Source organism: Diabrotica virgifera, chromosome 4 (genome assembly GCF_917563875.1).
Source record: "Diabrotica virgifera virgifera chromosome 4, PGI_DIABVI_V3a".
In the NCBI taxonomy this organism is placed as follows: Eukaryota; Metazoa; Arthropoda; class Insecta; order Coleoptera; family Chrysomelidae; genus Diabrotica; species Diabrotica virgifera.
In genome coordinates this window covers 219,132,921-219,152,146 of record NC_065446.1, presented here as the reverse complement: position 1 = coordinate 219,152,146, position 19,226 = coordinate 219,132,921, and the positions used below count along the sequence as shown (strand labels likewise).

General features: G+C 32.2%; 2 protein-coding genes across 3 annotated transcripts in view; one reads left to right on the top strand and one right to left on the bottom strand.

Annotated features, from left to right (window-relative positions):
- The window catches only part of LOC114326802 (zinc finger SWIM domain-containing protein 8 homolog), a 252,478-nt gene extending 247,507 nt beyond the window's left edge, over positions 1–4,971 (bottom strand). The window contains exon 1 of one of the 2 annotated variants that reach the window (XM_028275247.2): positions 4,376–4,971. In XM_028275247.2, coding sequence (XP_028131048.1) covers positions 4,376–4,559 — 184 coding nt within the window. In that variant the 5' untranslated portion in view covers positions 4,560–4,971. The remainder of the gene's footprint in view (positions 1–4,375) is intronic. The other variant, XM_028275246.2, reaches the window with a different exon arrangement.
- A 1,819-nt stretch (positions 4,972–6,790) lies between these two features.
- LOC114326801 (40S ribosomal protein S14) overlaps positions 6,791–19,226 on the top strand; it is a 33,700-nt gene continuing 21,264 nt past the window's right edge. Inside the window, exons 1-2 of the mRNA XM_028275245.2 lie at positions 6,791–6,911; positions 7,119–7,362. Coding sequence (XP_028131046.1) covers positions 7,126–7,362 — 237 coding nt within the window. The 5' untranslated portion in view covers positions 6,791–6,911; positions 7,119–7,125. The remainder of the gene's footprint in view (positions 6,912–7,118; positions 7,363–19,226) is intronic.

The following is a 19,226-nucleotide window of genomic DNA, read 5'->3' as shown; positions in this document are numbered from 1 at the left end:
TGCTTCCCTTCCCTTAACAAATTTGTTTCTATCAAACAAACACTAAACATATCAAAATAGCATGTACCAAAATATATAGTCACTGCGCAAGCTAAATAATGACGTCACTGGCTTGATGAAGTTTAATTCGCGTCTACCTAACTTTTTTAATTGCGTACATGTTATCGTGTACCTAGACACAGCGAAATATAACCATAATAAAAACTAATGCAAAACTATGTGACGTCACGGACTGTTTGAACTACTTTATACCGCAGAAGACTTTAAATATGTATTTCTAAGTTATTACGAGTTTTTGAAGCGTGAAATTTTGGAAATCTCATTTTTAAACAAAACTGAACATTATTATCTAATAAAAAAAAATGTGCAAGTTCCCTATTGGAAAGACAAAGCATTAAACAGACATCAATGAAAGTGGTTAAGAAATGTATGGAAAGCCATAAGAAAAAAAATTAAACTTTTCAGCCCTAAGCCTTCAATGCCCATTGAGCTTTATAAATAAAGATAAAGAAATAAAGAAAAGAATAAAGAACAAAGAATAAAGAAAGGACAAAATATGTGATGGGAGAAATAGATAAAGAAAAATAATACAATTTCACATTGGAGATAGAAGGAGAAAATACATGCATGTTCAAGAGTGTGAAAATTTGCTTAAGTACCTGGGGGTAAAATTATGATGAAAAGGGACATGAGGAAGGGGAGATAAAGGCAAGAATAGCAAAAGGAAACAAAAAGTATGGAGCATTGCAATCATTAATGAAATCCAAATATTTCTCAAGAAAAACAAAAATTAGAGTAGACAAAACAGTTCAGGCTTACAAATTTATATGCATGTGAAAAATGGCTTAAAAAATCAGATATACAGCTGGTTCCAAAAAAAACTGATACGACTGTTAAAGTGTATTTTGTAGAAAATTGAGCAGTGTACTTTCTTCCTCTTCTTCTTTTTGTTTTTGGTCTTGCTGCAAGGCAATTACCAGCACGATTTATAGGCGATCTTGATGTAGTCGATCTTGATGTAGTCTGGCTCTAAGCCATATCAAAATCGCTGAATATGTTCTTGTAAAAATGTGTTGATGAGGTGTGATATAATGAATATGAGTTTAATTATATTTAATTTATTATATTTTGAAGGATAAATACTTATTATTTACATACTGTCACTGTTACTGCCAAATCTTAAAATTGGTCAGATAACTTCAACCTCAAAAAAATGTCTGTTTGTTTGTTTATTTTATTATTTGTCTGTCATAATAAATATAATATAATGTCAGACCAATCATACACTGCTCAAAATGATCAAATCTTACTAAGAGTCGCATCAGTTTTTTAGGAACCAGCTGTACCTAGAGACCTTTTAGAAAGTGGTTTGAGGAAAATACAAAGAGCAATATTAGAGCTGTGAAAATAGAAGGTCAATAAAGAGGAATGCATAATAAAGAACTTCAAGAACTATAAGTATAACGAACCAAAAATAACAACTAAAATAAATACCAAAAAGGTAAAAAAGTAATATTGACAATTGGCAAGAAAATGTATTGGACAGAAATCAATGGAAGGAAGTGGTTAAGAAATGTATGGAAAGACTATAAGAAATATTATTAACACATTTACAGACACGAATGTAAATGGTAATTGTAATGAAAATAAAATTTTCTGCCCTAGACTTTCTGGTCTAAGAGCTAGCAACGTTTTCAAGAATGTATTTTAAGACAGCTGATTTTTTAATATATTGTTCCCTATGCTTCCTCGAACACTGTACCAGCCATCTGGCTGCTGATACAGGTTGCGTTCATTACTGCGCAGCACACCTGTACAGGTAAAAACAAAATCAGGGTGATTGATTAGTGTGATAAAGCTTAGTAGATCCGCTATTGGGACCGTGCAAGTTCGGCAAAGCGACCCCTATTTCTACGCTCTGTACTTTTATTCGCACTTTTAATTATATTGGCCAATTATATTAGTCCTGGTTACTGGATAATTGTCAAGGCCATAAACCAAAAAAATAATAAGAAGGAAAAATAAGATGCAGGTTATGTTATGCAAACATAAAAAATTGCATGTAGTAAATAAAATTAGTTATTAAAATGCAGTACTGCAAGCAAAATACAATTAATTAAATTTACCTTTATATAATAATTGCATATCATATCGATATTGTGGAGCAATATATAATTTTTCTGCTTCAATGACAGAAGGTATGAAATATACGTCAATTTGACAATTTCAATTGACAATATGAATTATTTAAGATAGTTGCAATATTTCTCCGTGACTCGTGCACGGTCATTTCTCGTTTCCCTTCCAAGTACTTGCACACCGCGAATAGTAATAGATAGCAATAGAAGTTAATACTTAACAAAAATTGTAGCCAATTTTGAGATTCACATTACAAAATTAGTTAGAATGTTACAGGGTGTTCGATAACATAGTGGCAGACCAAACTTTTGTTTTTTTATTTTATTTTATATTCGAAATCTTCTTAACTTCCCCATTACAAAAATATAAAGGTTTGTTATGTTATACAGGGTATTTACAAAGTTATAACCAATGTTCTATGAAAATCGTAATAAGTTCAGCTCCCTGTATAAATAAAAATCAGTACAACAGCAATGGTTTATTGGTGCCATATTTTTTTGTTGACTGTCAAAATTTATATAAATGGTAGATATTGCTAATTTTATTTAAGTAAGTGAGAAATCCAGACAAAAGTATTAAGAGCTTGAATTGTGTTCAATTAAGGTGGCACCATATGGGAAACTTTTATTTCTAGTTTTATGAAAAAAAGTTATTCTTTATAAAAAGTTCTGCATGATGTAAAATCTAAAATACAATCATGAAATATTAAATTTTTTCAGCCATATAAAAATAATAAAACCATGAACATAAAATTCATATTTTTTGACAAAATGCATACCTATATGACTAAAAAATTTAATGTCTGAAGATTTCTAGATTCTAGATCATTCAGAACTTTTTATAAAGATAAAGAATAACCATTTTTCATAAAACTAAAAAAAAATCAATACTTACTTATGACACTATGGGAAACTTTTTATTTTTAATTTTATGAAAAAAAGTTATTTTTTATAAACTGATCTGAATGATCTAAAACATAAAATGCAATCATCAGATATTAAATTGTTTTAGTCATATACACGGTTTGTCAAAAATTATGAATTTTATGTTTACATTTTTTGACAAATCTCATATATGACTGAAAAAAGGTAGAATTTAAAATAAATAAAAATGTTCCTTATCTTTTGATCAACCCATAGGCGTAACCAGGGGGGTTTTGGGGGTTGTAACCCCCCTCCCATTGGGATGTACTTTAAGCTCTATACGCTTAACACCATAGCCCTCAAAGACCTTCCAGTAGTTGTAACCCCCCCTTTCAGGTAGTTGTACCCCCCCTCCTTAGGATCATCCTGGTTACACATGTGACCCTCCTAATAAACATTTAATGTCCTTAAAATATATTATTCTAAAAATTAGTCATATTTATGGATATTCACAATATTTAGTTTCATTTTCAATTTATACCTTCTGCAATTAGATTCTTCTAATTTTACCCTGCTTAATTTTTTCCTATTCTAGTTTCTGTTTCCCTCTACATAATGCTTTTATTAGATAATTTCTGCCATATTTTTATTTATTATTGTGTACCAAAATAAACTTAGTAATAGGTACCTACTTATAATAAAAAATAAAACCCCCAAAAATTCTTAGTCTATTTGTATTTATTTTATACTGTATAAAAACATTTATATCAGTACAATATAAATATAACAAATAAAAATTTAAAAAATAAATATAATAAATAAATGATATTCAAGAATATTTTGTCAAATCATATGAAAGAAACATAAAAAATTGAATAAGTATTTATTGTTGTATTATACATGTATAATTTATAATTTATTATGTTCTATAAAATCTTAAAACCTTTATTCCACTTTCAGGACAAAAAATAATAAACAAACAATGGATGTCATTGACCCCACTTCATACACCACTGACAGTACTATACAAAATAACACAATGAAAATATATTTATTTTTGAGGTACATCTGGTACATTGTATAAGCTCCCTCAAGGTACAGCAGGTGATAGAAAAAAAATTAATTGTTATTATAGCAGGTACTTATAGCAAGACAAACAAAAAATTAATACTTAACTAAATTATCACTGCTTATCTTCTGGTGGATGTTTATTCAAAGAGAACCAAAAACAGAAACAATAAATTTGATGTTTATTCAGAAATGATAAATAATCGAAATAATAGTTGTTTGTTTTGTGAGACATTGAAAGTAAAAAATCTATTATGGATTAATTTTTTGCTTTTCTTTTGTTAACAAAGAAACTGTGTACTTACGGTCGCTAAATCTCCTGCTGCCACCAAAATAGGTGGTAGAAGTAGCAGAAGGTTTCTTCCATCCTCTCCAGTTGTTGCAAAGGCTTTCTGGTTCCGAGCTCCAACTGCACAAAGAATCTTCCTCGAACCTGTCAGAGTCTTCGAAACTGAACCTGTCACCCTCACGGTCCCCCCAATCGAGCATCGCGGGCGGCTCATCATTGCCACCACCGGCTATATTACCCCCAGCGGTCGCCAGTTTCAAACAAAGAGCTGCCCCCTTGCACGAAAACACTCACTGATTCATCCCCCTTGGAGGATCGACTTGGATTACTGAAAAAATCATACACTCTAAACTTTCACTCAATAGTTCGTACAAGAAAGGGCTATTATGTTTTTGCTATCTCCCCCATTTAATGATAACAACAAATATGGCGACTGCCTATTAAAAACGGTTCGCTACCCATCCGACCACTGGCATTGCCACTCGCACTGGCCCCTGCATGGCTAAACCACTGTCAGATTGTCACTTTCTTTACGTCTTTCCTCCCCTTTATTTAGTCAATGACCTGTCAGAGTCTTCATCTATGAAGCACAAGCAAAACTTTAGGTAACCTACAATGTAGTAGATCGCTTTAATTACCTGTCAGATTTATTCTTCGGACAGATGTCGCTGTTAACGTTTGTTTAGTGACAGTGGTGACAGTAAAACCCTTGGAACATAAAACAAAACTATTACTATGGTCTGTTTTTAAACCAGGGGGAGTAATTCAAATTTTTCTTGCCGTTATGTAAAGTTGGATTTAGCGTTGGATTATAGTTTGACGTAGCGTAGACGTAGACGCAACGGAGACGCACTGCAAAAGATTAACACCGAATTTTGTGTACTCGTGTTTATAAATGAACGCAAGCGCCTGACGGAACGTAAAGGCCGCGTCTCACCATCAAATAATTTGATCAAACAGTTTGAGCAAACTTGACGTACTTGAGGAAGTACGTCAAAGTGACGTCACAATTGCAGTTTTTTTGAAATTCTAAAAATCTGTGCTCTCACTATCAGTCTAGTTTGATCAAATTTTTTGTATTGAGTTGTCTAACTTGTTTGTACTTTATTTAAAATTAAAATTTTTCATTATTATCCACAATGAACACTCAGGATGTGACGTCACTAACTGTCACTTTCAGTTTGCTCAAACCAGTTTGATCAAATTATTTGATGGTGGGACGCGGTCTTAAGAGAAACGTAAAGACCGCGTCCCACCATCAAATAATTTGAGCAAACTAAAGGCCCCGTCTCACCATCAAATAATTGACAGTTATTTGATCAAACTTGACAGTTAGTGACACAAAGTGACAGTTAGTATGTATAGTTTGTGTCACTAGTCAAGTTTGACTGTCAAGTTTGATCAAATAACTGTCAATTATTTGATGGTGAGACGGGGCCTTGAAAGTGACAGTTAGTGACGTCACATCCTGAGTGTTCATTGTGGATAATAATGAAAAATTTTAATTTTAAATAAAGTACAAACAAGTTACACAACTCAATACAAAAAATTTGATCAAACTAGACTGATAGTGAGAGCACAGATTTTTAAAATTTCAAAAAAACTGCAATTGTGACGTCACTTTGACGTACTTCCTCAAGTACGTCAAGTTTGCTCAAACTGTTTGATCAAATTATTTGATGGTGAGACGCGCCCTTAAAGAATATCCTGTTTGGTTTTGTTTTTATTGTTAATTGTGCAGCAAAAGTGTGATAGCAAATTAAATATAAAGTAGTTTATCGCCTACAGTAAATGATATTCACAGAGTGAGGGTTAATCAAGGTTTCTTGATTTTAACAAATTATCTTATTTACTTCATTGCGGTCCTTTATTTCTATTTTCCTCATCACTACTTTTTCAATGTTCTTTTTTCTATACATATGTATCAAACCTCTCAACGACACGACGTTTTTACAGACGTTGATCGAGGACTCTCGATGATTTCCATTCTCACACACAAAAAGAAAAGTTAGGACTAAAACGTTTTTCTTATAATCTCAAAAGTACAAAATGCTATAGTATTTTTACTACAAAAACGTTATTACGTAGGTCAAAATTTTTGACGTAAGAGAACTGTCAAAACATTAGAATGTGACTTTTCATTATTGTCATGTTTATAAAAATATGGCAATAATGAAAAGTCACATTCTAATGTTTTGACAGTTCTCTTACGTCAAAAATTTTGACCTACGTAATAACGTTTTTGTAGTAAAAATACTATATAATCTATTCTATAGATCACTTTTTTTCTGGAACTAGCCAAAGCAAATTATTGGACTATGGATATTGCATTTTGTGTTGCCTACCAGCACCAGCTGATAACGTATGTCGTAGATGATATCTATGGGCCAGGCAGTCAATCATAGACATAATAAGAATTGACAGTCTTATTGTGTCTATGATGGAGACTTGTATATGACGTATGTCAATTGTCAAGTAACAAAATTGACAGTTTGTTATTAAAGCGCCCTCTAAAATTTACCTTCTTTTGCAAAACTATTGCTTAAACAGTTGTACGTATTTTTTAATAATTTATTTTTAAATAAATCAAAGTATTAATAAGGAAAAATATTGCAAAATAATGCTTACTTAAGATTCATATTTTACTATAACGTCAATAAGTTTTATCCGTAGTTGTACATTTTGCCGATGTTTCCAGAATAACATTGGCATTATACTGGTTGTGTTGATAGTTCTAACCAAACTTTTTTTAATTTTAGCTAAAACATGGCTCCTAGGAAAGGAAAACAACCCAAAGAAGAAGTCCAACTATCTCTTGGACCTCAAGTTCGTGAAGGTGAAATAGTTTTCGGTGTAGCTCACATTTTCGCCAGTTTCAATGATACATTTGTTCATGTTACTGACTTGTCTGGTAGAGAAACTATCTCCAGAGTCACTGGAGGTATGAAAGTCAAAGCTGACAGAGATGAAGCTTCTCCCTATGCTGCTATGTTAGCAGCCCAGGTAAGTTTTATATTTTTTATGTCCGTCTTTTTGATCATGTACCATAAAATCTTTCATTCAGTACCCTTCTACATATAATTTACATGAAACCACTAATGGTAATGGCAGAGGTAAATCAGGAATAACTAAATTATAGAAAATAGTGTGCCTGAATAATAGAAATGAAATAAATCATAACTTAAAACACAAAAACTGTATAACTAATGTTTAATAAAATGACCAAAAAGAAAATACAGTAAAACCTGCATTAACTGAAACGGCTGACAGTTTCAATATCATCAATAAAAAGTAAATTTTTAGTGCGAAACAAACAATTCAACATCCTCAACATTGCTCGGTTGAATCGCAAAACTTCATGATATTCTGCAAAACACCATTGTCAAAGGAAAACACAAAAGGATGAATAGAAGATGTCTTTAAAAAACACTTTATACATGTTCATTTCCCTTAATTTTGTTGTTTTTTTCTTTATTTACATATCTGGACCTTGGAGGTAAACTACACTATGTCGACATGGTGTTACTTTAAATAAGTTCGTTTAATCCACTTATTTTATTAGTTGGATTATACAAATTGGTTATATATCGAGGGGTTTGAGTGAAAACGTGATAAATACCCAAAATTATGAAATCTGGTATTTTTATTTGGGCTTTAGTAAGAACAGGTCTACAACTAGTAAATATTATTTGATATTTTCATTTTTAAGCACAATAACTAATAAAAACCAAACATGGTAAAAACTGTTATATTAATTCTATTTTTAAATAACACCCAACTGATATATAACTTTACTGATAAAAATACTTTGTTGTAAATATATTTATAATATAAGAATCCGGTAGAATCATTTTTCTTTTTCGTGTGTAAAGTTAGTAATTTTATTAGAAATATAAGTAAAAAATTGATAATTAATTTTATCGAAGATGAAGATTACAAAATTTTTCATTTTGACAAAATACATTCACCGGCAGAGAAAACGGGCACCCCAAAAAATGGGTCATTTTTAATGTCTTATATTTCCTAAACCTGATGTCCGATTTAAGTAATTTTTTTAATATGTTATAGCCTTATTCTTTATCAATATCGCTGTAATAATATTGTTGCTAGACAGGTACATTGTCATTGTATACAGGGTGTACGAATCAAACTGTGTTTTTTTCTCAAACTTTGGAACACCCTGTGGAATGTTCTAGCTTTTATAAAATACTAAAATTAAAACCCAACTATAGCCACAGATTTTCTTAACATTCTGTTTTTTTATTCATTTGCTTATGTTGGATAATAAAAAAGTTAGGCACTTTAACAACTACCCCTGTTTTTCGTCAATACAGGGTGTTTTTCAATAAGTACGGCAAGCTTTAAGGGGTAATTCTGCATGATAAAATAATGACAGTTTGCTTTATAAACTTATGCCCGCAATACTTCGTTTCTGAGATAGGGGGTGTTGAAATTGTTCTTACAAACTGACGATTTATTTATTGCTCTAAAACGGTTTGTGATATGCAAATGAAATTTGGTAGATTTTAAGAGCTAGTTATTGCGCATTTTTTGGCATACAATTGAGAATATTATATTCACCATTGGCGTGCATATGGGATATATCTAAAATATTTATACCTGTATGCACGCCAATGGTGAATATAAAATTCTTAATTGTATGCCAAAAAATGCGCAATAACCACCTCTTAAAATCTACCAAATTTCATTTGTATATCACAAACCGTTTTAGAGAAATAAATAAATCATCAGTTTGTAAGAACAATTTCAACACCCCCTATCTCGGAAACGAAGCATTTGTGGGCATACGTTTATAAAGCAAACTGTCATTATTTTATCATGCAGAATTACCCCTTAAAGTTTGCCGTACTTATTTAAAAACACCCTGTATTAATGAAAAACAGGGGTAGTTGTTAAAGTGCTTAACTTTTTTATTATCCAACATAAGCGAATGAATCAAAAAACAGAATGTTAAGAAAACCTGAGGCTATAGTTTGGTTATAATTTCAGTATTTTATAAAAGCTAGAACATTCCACAGGGTGTTCCAAAGTTTGGAAAAAAAACACAGTTTGATTCGTACACCCTGTATACAATGACAATGTACCTGTCTAGCAACAATATTATTACAGCGATATTGATAAAGAATAAGGCTATAACATATTAAAAAAATTACTTAAATTGGACATCAGGTTTAGGAAATACAAGACATTAAAAATGACCTATTTTTTGGGGTGCCCGTTTTCTCTGCCGGTGAGTGTATATTCATGCGAAAATCCAATAAAGAATTTTAGGCTATGATAGTTTATTAAATTTCAGCACACTTTTTTCCTGTGAAAACCCAATAAAAGATGGCGTAAATTGGAAATTGAATATTACAAAAACAAAAAAGGCGTTAGAATGGGGTCTATATTTATAATAAAAAACAAACTCGAACCTATGTGAAGTTAGCAATAGATTTCAGCAATAGATTTTATATCTTCAAAATTATATTTGTACGTTTGTAAGTCTCATTTATATAAAATTCAAACATGTTTTCCGACCTTTTATTCAAATTAAACAAAAAACTATAATTATCGTTTATTAACAAAAAATTAAAAAACTTTACAACTTTACATATATGACGCTAACAATCAAAGTACATCAACTGGAATGTAACTTTTTTTTGTTTACAATCAAAGATCAATATCTTACTAAGCAAATATCAAAAAATCAGGATGGATGCCCCCCACCGTTATTTTTTTATTTACACTTACATTTTGCGATTTTCGAAGTATCAATGGATATGAAGACGTCTGCATATATGACGCTAAAAATCAAAGTACATCAACTGGAATGTAACTTTTTTTTGTTTAAAATCAAAGACCAATATATTACTAAGCAAATATCAAAAAATCAGGATGGATGCCCCCCACCGTTATTTTTTTATTTACACTTACATTTTGCGATTTTCGAAGTATCAATGGATATGAAGACGTCTGCATATATGACGCTAAAAATCAAAGTACATCAACTGGAATGTAACTTTTTTTTCTTTAAAATCAAAGACCAATATATTACTAAGCAAATAACAAAAAATCAGGATGGATGCCCCCCACCGTTATTTTTTTATTTACCCTTACATTTTGCGATTTTCGAAGTATCAATGGATATGAAGACGTCTGCATATATGACGCTAAAAATCAAAGTACATCAACTGGAATGTAACTTTTTTTTCTTTAAAATCAAAGACCAATATATTACTCAGCAAATATCAAAAAATCAGGATGGATGCCCCCCACCGTTATTTTTTTATTTAAACTTACATTTTGCGATTAACGAAATTGTCAGAACAAGTTATTTAATTAAAAAAAGTTATGTATTATTTTTCATTTCATTTAACCAGTTGATATGTCCCCAAACAGGTAATACTTTCGGGTACTTACCTAGAAATCCTTATTAAAATTTTAATCCGAAACCCGCGTAAGTTCGTGGAACAGACAATATCATTCCTGTCCAGATGTGTTTCATCCTTTAAAATATTGCCGAACAATTATATAACTATATTTTGAAGTTAGCCGCGTTTTATTGCTTACCCCCAATACAAGCACGAAAAATTCTAAATACATGTATTTCACAATGATTGTGTAAAAATATGCAAATGTTACTAAGAACCCGAAAATTTTATTATTTGAAAATAATAAGACATTCAATCGCCTTTAATAATGTCGGCTTTAGTAGAAAGTTATTTTAATATATTGAAAAACAACATATTAAGTAAGGAATCGTTTTTAAAATGTTCCCGGTTTGTTAGGAAGGTAAGAAAACATGTGCTGTTTCTCCATGCAGAACTAAAGTATAATATTCCACGGAAAAAATGTGCAACACGAAAAAATAAAATTAAAATTCCAGAAGAACGTTGGTGCAAAAGGCAAAAAAGTAAAACTACTTATTTCAAACAAAAAACAATTAAGAAAATTATTCAAAAATATGACATTCCAAATTATGAAAAGCCTTCGGTAAAAACAAATGTTTTATATTATAAAGAAAATGTGCATGATATTCATTTCCCTGAAATAGGAAGAGATTATGTCGTTTTTAAACATGAAAACCAAAAATTATATCGTTCCAGTTTTCTTACGTTGTTATCACATTCCAATACCACAGAAATGTGGCTAGATAACGAAGTCATCGATTATTTTTTGTGCTTAATATGTAAAAACACAGATATTAAACCAATTTTCTGTAACCAAGTTAACTTATTTTTAAACAATCAAAAAATTATATTTTCTATTAAAAACATAGAAGAATTTTTATTTCCAATATATTCTCCTGGTCATTGGTCACTTCTTTACATTAATTTAAAACAGAAATCATTTCAGTTATTTGATCCTCAGTTTAGTAGCAGTCGTAAAGCAAAATTTTACTATAATAAATTTAATTTCATATTTAAAAATTTAAATATTATTTACAACAATTATCCAACACAAAAAGATGGATATAATTGTGGGGTATATGTTTTATATTTTGCAGAAACCATAGTTAAAAAAATTCAATTAGATTTTAATTTTGAGCCAGCTATTTACAGACATTATATATTAACGATAATGTTAAATTCTTCAGAAAATCTCAAAAACAACTGTCTGTATTGCGCACTTCCCAACGGAGAAATGCGATGTATCAATTGCAAAAGACTTGATCATAAGGTTTGCGCTATTAACATTTCAGACATTTATAAATGTGGCTTTTGTTTTTAGCGTCATATATGCAGACGTCTTCATATCCATTGATACTTCGAAAATCGCAAAATGTAAGCGTAAATAAAAAAATAACGGTGGGGTCATCCATCCTGATTTTTTGATATTTACTGAGTAATATATTGATCTTTGATTTTAAACAAAAAAAAGTTATATTCCAGTTGATGTACTTTGATTTTTAGCGTCATATATGCAGACGTCTTCATATCCATTGATACTTCGAAAATCGCAAAATGTAAGCGTAAATAAAAAAATAACGGTGGGGAGCATCCATCCTGATTTTTTGATATTTGCTAAGTAATATATTGGTCTTTGATTTTAAACAAAAAAAAGTTACATTCCAGTTGATGTACTTTGATTTTTAGCGTCATCTATGCAGACGTCTTCATATCCATTGATACTTCGAAAATCGCAAAATGTAAGTGTAAATAAAAAAATAACGGTGGGGGGCATCCATCCTGATTTTTTGATATTTGCTTAGTAATATATTGGTCTTTGATTTTAAACAAAAAAAAGTTACATTCCAGTTGATGTACTTTGATTTTTAGCGTCATATATGCAGACGTCTTCATATCCATTGATACTTCGAAAATCGCAAAATGTAAGTGTAAATAAAAAAATAACGGTGGGGGGCATCCATCCTGATTTTTTGATATTTGCTTAGTAATATATTGGTCTTTGATTTTAAACAAAAAAAAGTTACATTCCAGTTGATGTACTTTGATTTTTAGCGTCATATATGCAGACGTCTTCATATCCATTGATACTTCGAAAATCGCAAAATGTAAGCGTAAATAAAAAAATAACGGTGGGGAGCATCCATCCTGATTTTTTGATATTTGCTAAGTATTATATTGGTCTTTGATTTTAAACAAAAAAAAGTTATATTCCAGTTGATGTACTTTGATTTTTAGCGTCATATATGCAGACGTCTTCATATCCATTGATACTTCGAAAATCGCAAAATGTAAGTGTAAATAAAAAAATAACGGTGGGGGGCATCCATCCTGATTTTTTGATATTTGCTTAGTAATATATTGGTCTTTGATTTTAAACAAAAAAAAGTTACATTCCAGTTGATGTACTTTGATTTTTAGCGTCATATATGCAGACGTCTTCATATCCATTGATACTTCGAAAATCGCAAAATGTAAGTGTAAATAAAAAAATAACGGTGGGGGGCATCCATCCTGATTTTTTGATATTTGCTTAGTAAGATATTGATCTTTGATTGTAAACAAAAAAAAGTTACATTCCAGTTGATGTACTTTGATTTTTAGCGTCATATATGCAGACGTCTTCATGTCCATTGATACTTCGAAAATCGCAAAATGTAAGCGTAAATAAAAAAATAACCTTGGGGAGCATCCATCCTGATTTTTTGATATTTGCTAAGTAATATATTGGTCTTTGATTTTAAACAAAAAAAAGTTACATTCCAGTTGATGTACTTTGATTTTTAGCGTCATATATGCAGACGTCTTCATATCCATTGATACTTCGAAAATCGCAAAATGTAAGTGTAAATAAAAAAATAACGGTGGGGGGCATCCATCCTGATTTTTTGATATTTGCTTAGTAATATATTGGTCTTAGATTTTAAACAAAAAAAAGTTACATTCCAGTTGATGTACTTTGATTTTTAGCGTCATATATGCAGACGTATTCATATCCATTGATACTTCGAAAATCGCAAAATGTAAGCGTAAATAAAAAAATAACGGTGGGGTCATCCATCCTGATTTTTTGACATTTGCTGAGTAATATATTGATCTTTGATTTTAAACAAAAAAAAGTTATATTCCAGTTGATGTACTTTGATTTTTAGCGTCATATATGCAGACGTCTTCATATCCATTGATACTTCGAAAATCGCAAAATGTAAGTGTAAATAAAAAAATAACGGTGGGGGGCATCCATCCTGATTTTTTGATATTGGCTTAGTAAGATATTGATCTTTGATTGTAAACAAAAAATAGTTACATTCCAGTTGATGTACTTTGATTTTTAGCGTCATATATGCAGACGTCTTCATATCCATTGATACTTCGAAAATCGCAAAATGTAAGCGTAAATAAAAAAATAACGGTGGGGAGCATCCAACCTGATTTTTTGATATTTGCTAAGTAATATATTGGTCTTTGATTTTAAACAAAAAAAAGTTACATTCCAGTTGATGTACTTTGATTTTTAGCGTCATATATGCAGACGTCTTCATATCCATTGATACTTCGAAAATCGCAAAATGTAAGTGTAAATAAAAAAATAACGGTGGGGGGCATCCATCCTGATTTTTTGATATTTGCTTAGTAAGATATTGATCTTTGATTGTAAACAAAAAAAAGTTACATTCCAGTTGATGTACTTTGATTTTTAGCGTCATATATGCAGACGTCTTCATATCCATTGAGACTTCGAAAATCGCAAAATGTAAGCGTAAATAAAAAAATAACGGTGGGGAGCATCCATCCTGATTTTTTGATATTTCTTTGATTTTTAGCGGCATATATGCAGACGTCTTCATATCCATTGATACTTCGAAAATCGCAAAATGTAAGTGTAAATAAAAAAATAACGGTGGGGGGCATCCATCCTGATTTTTTGATATTTGCTTAGTAAGATATTGATCTTTGATTGTAAACAAAAAAAAGTTACATTCCAGTTGATGTACTTTGATTTTTAGCGTCATATATGCAGACGTCTTCATATCCATTGATACTTCGAAAATCGCAAAATGTAAGTGTAAATAAAAAAATAACGGTGGGGGGCATCCATCCTGATTTTTTGATATTTGCTTAGTAATATATTGGTCTTTGATTTTAAACAAAAAAAAGTTACATTCCAGTTGATGTACTTTGATTTTTAGCGTCATATATGCAGACGTCTTCATATCCATTGATACTTCGAAAATCGCAAAATGTAAGTGTAAATAAAAAAATAACGGTGGGGGGCATCCATCCTGATTTTTTGATATTTGCTTAGTAAGATATTGATCTTTGATTGTAAACAAAAAAAAGTTACATTCCAGTTGATGTACTTTGATTGTTAGCGTCATATATGTAAAGTTGTAAAGTTTTTTAATTTTTTGTTAATAAACGATAATTATAGTTTTTTGTTTAATTTGAATGGAAAGGTCGGAAAACATGTTTGAATTTTATATAAATGAGACTTACAAACGTACAAATATAATTTTGAAGATATAAAATCTATTGCTGAAATCTATTGCTAACTTCACATAGGTCAAACTCGAAGCTTCCAAGGTACCACAGCAAATCTATTGTAGTAAATTTAAGTGTACTGAAAAGTTGTCTGACGAATATTGAAACAAACTGTGTAGAAATTATTGGAGGCTAGTAGTAGTGTGTAGTGTAGAAAAATGTTTATTTTGTACAATATAACTGTCAAACTAATTATTACTAGACTTGTCCCTAAAACTTCCCAAAGAAAGGAACGAACATTTCATAAGAAATGGTTCTTTCCACTAGCTTACCATGAATGAATTCCAGTGTGTCGAAAGTTTTTTACAAAAATGCTGTGTATAATCTCAGATGATATAATGAATGCTGTAGCTAACAGTGATTCTACTGGATGATATTCTAAAGAAGACAGTCGCTGAAAGTGGTAACCAGTTAATAAAAATATCAGAAGATATTGGTTTGAATTAAAAAAAAAAAACTCCTACTCTACGCCCTAAAAAGCAAAAACATCTCAAACAAGCAAAACCAAAAAGCAACCGTAGACCTATCAACTCTGGGCAACTTACCAAAGTTATACCCTTCCAATAAGTGCAAGCAAAGAAAACCAATTTGATAAAGATGTGCCAAGAAAATATTTTTCCAGATGTGCATGCTTGATTAGTCAAAATGACATAGTGTAATTTACCTGCCGCGGTCCAGATATATTTCACTGATCTAACAGAAATTTTACACAATTAAATAGATCATGCTATATTGGTACCGAACTTGTTGAACAATATTTAATAATTATTTAATACTTAGTTTAGTATTTGTGTTATGGTTAGGATACTTTATTTTTGTTATTTGTAAAAATGGGACATCTCGTAATAAATAAATAAAAGGGAAAGAGCTTTTTAAACAAATTTATATAGATGGATGTTGCTTTAGTTAGAAATTATAGTCAAGTGAACCATAGTCAAAATAATGTATAACCTCTGATTTCCATCAACATGCATTGATTTTGATTATATTTTGGAATTAACCTGTATTTACAACTTAAAAAATCTTCTGGGATTGGTACTGACCAGAGGGCTGCAGACGTTTTGATTACAATAAGCGTCTACAGTAGATTCCTGTAAGTTTGGTCACCTCGGGACCGGACCCTAGGCCGAACTTAAAAGTGGCTGAACTAACCGATGCTTATCTAAAAAATGTCCATTTATTGTTTGTATGGATCTAGCAAAAACAAAACACTTGTACAGTAAGTAGAAGACAACACAGGAATACTCCGACATATATTTAACATAATATATGGAAAGATAGACTGTTACAAAAATACTATAAAACAATACTTACAGAACTCTAGGCCTAATAAAATTTAAAAATATTATTGCACATTGGTGGTTTGGCTTCTTAAACACTTAAAAAAAGTCAGTAATTTTTTTCTGAATTTTCTTTTCTAATGATTTTTGATGTGCAGTGTGTAACTAATGCTCAGTGAGCCGGCCGGACTAAGCGGAGACCGAACTAACCGAGGCCGAACTTATGGGAGTCTACTGTATTTGTAAAGACAATGACATCAACTTTACTAAGTAACACATTTACTCAACACACACACACACACACACACACACACACACACACACACACACACACACACACACACACACACACACACACACACACACACACACACACACACACACACACACACACACACACACACACACACACACACACACACACACACACACACACACACACACACACACACACACACACACACACACACACACACACACACACACACACACACACACACACACACACACACACACACACACACACACACACACACACACACACACACACACACACACACACACACACACACACACACACACACACACACACACACACACACACACACACACACACACACACACACACACACACACACACACACACACACACACACACACACACACACACACACACACACACACACACACACACACACACACACACACACACACACACACACACACACACACACACACACACACACACACACACACACACACACACACACACACACACACACACACACACACACACACACACACACACACACACACACACACACACACACACACACACACACACACACACACACACACACACACACACACACACACACACACACACACACACACACACACACACACACACACACACACACACACACACACACACACACACACACACACACACACACACACACACACACACACACACACACACACACACACACACACACACACACACACACACACACACACACACACACACACACACACACACACACACACACACACACACACACACACACACACACACACACACACACACACACACACACACACACACACACACACACACACACACACACACACACACACACACACACACACACACACACACACACACACACACACACACACACACACACACACACACACACACACACACACACACACACACACACACACACACACACACACACACACACACACACACACACACACACACACACACACACACACACACACACACACACACACACACACACACACACACACACACACACACACACACACACACACACACACACACACACACACACACACACACACACACACACACACACACACACACACACACACACACACACACACACACACACACACACACACACACACACACACACACACACACACACACACACACACACACACACACACACACACACACACACACACACACACACACACACACACACACACACACACACACACACACACACACACACACACACACACACACACACACACACACACACACACACACACACACACACACACACACACACATACACGGCGCCGCATTTGTTGTGGCATCTGTGCTTCAGACTGCAAAGTGGCATCATCAAGTCTACGTACGTTAGGTTGATTCTAATTAGGTGTGGATCAGTAATATATTTTTAATTTTGTTATACCCTCCTTCTAAACAAAACTGCAGGGAAAACTATGATAACATTACTTGTGGCATCAGATGCCACATGTACCTTGAGATGTCATAAATACCACACTTGACACACCATGACTTAATACTTGAATTATGACCGACATTTTTGGGATAATAAAAAACTAAGAAATTACAGAACAAATTCTTGTTTTTTTAACTTTGTCAGTTATTTGCAAACAATTTGCATAAAATCTATATTGTTCATTTATTGTCATTATTATTTATTAGTCGCTTATTGCGGCTCTAATAGTTTTTCAAATAAAACTTTATATCCGTAAATTTTCTCATTTCTAATACTGGATATTTTGATTTGCACTATTCACATTTTTGTTTTCCTGGTAGTACTTCCTTCTTCAAATCAAATTTAAAGAAAGCCATTACGGATTTTATTTGTTCGGGCATCCATGGGGTTTTTGAGGTGTTTTAAGAGTTTTTACTGACTGCGTTTCTTTTTTTCTTCTATTTTTAACTTGTGTTTCTTTTTTTGCAGATATTTATTTCTACAATTTTGTTTAATCTATTATTATTTTTTTTAATTCATATCACTCACACCTCTTCTATTGCCGATGATTTTCTCTTTTCTTGATTCTTGTACACCTGCTCTTTAATGTTTGACAATTGAACTAAAAGGTGATGCGAAAAAACTTACTTCTTTACTTACTTAATCAGTAGACTCATTCATACCTTTCGGTGTTGGGCCATTCATTCAATCTTAATCAGTGTCTTAATCTTCTGAGGTGTCGGGAGTTTCGTCTAACTCTCAATGAACTTCCTCCATTCTTTCCTATTGGTGGTCCTCCATTCTTTCCTATTGGTGGCCATTTGTGTTGCTTCTTGTCAAGTTTTTCTCTTACTTTCTAGTATCTGCGA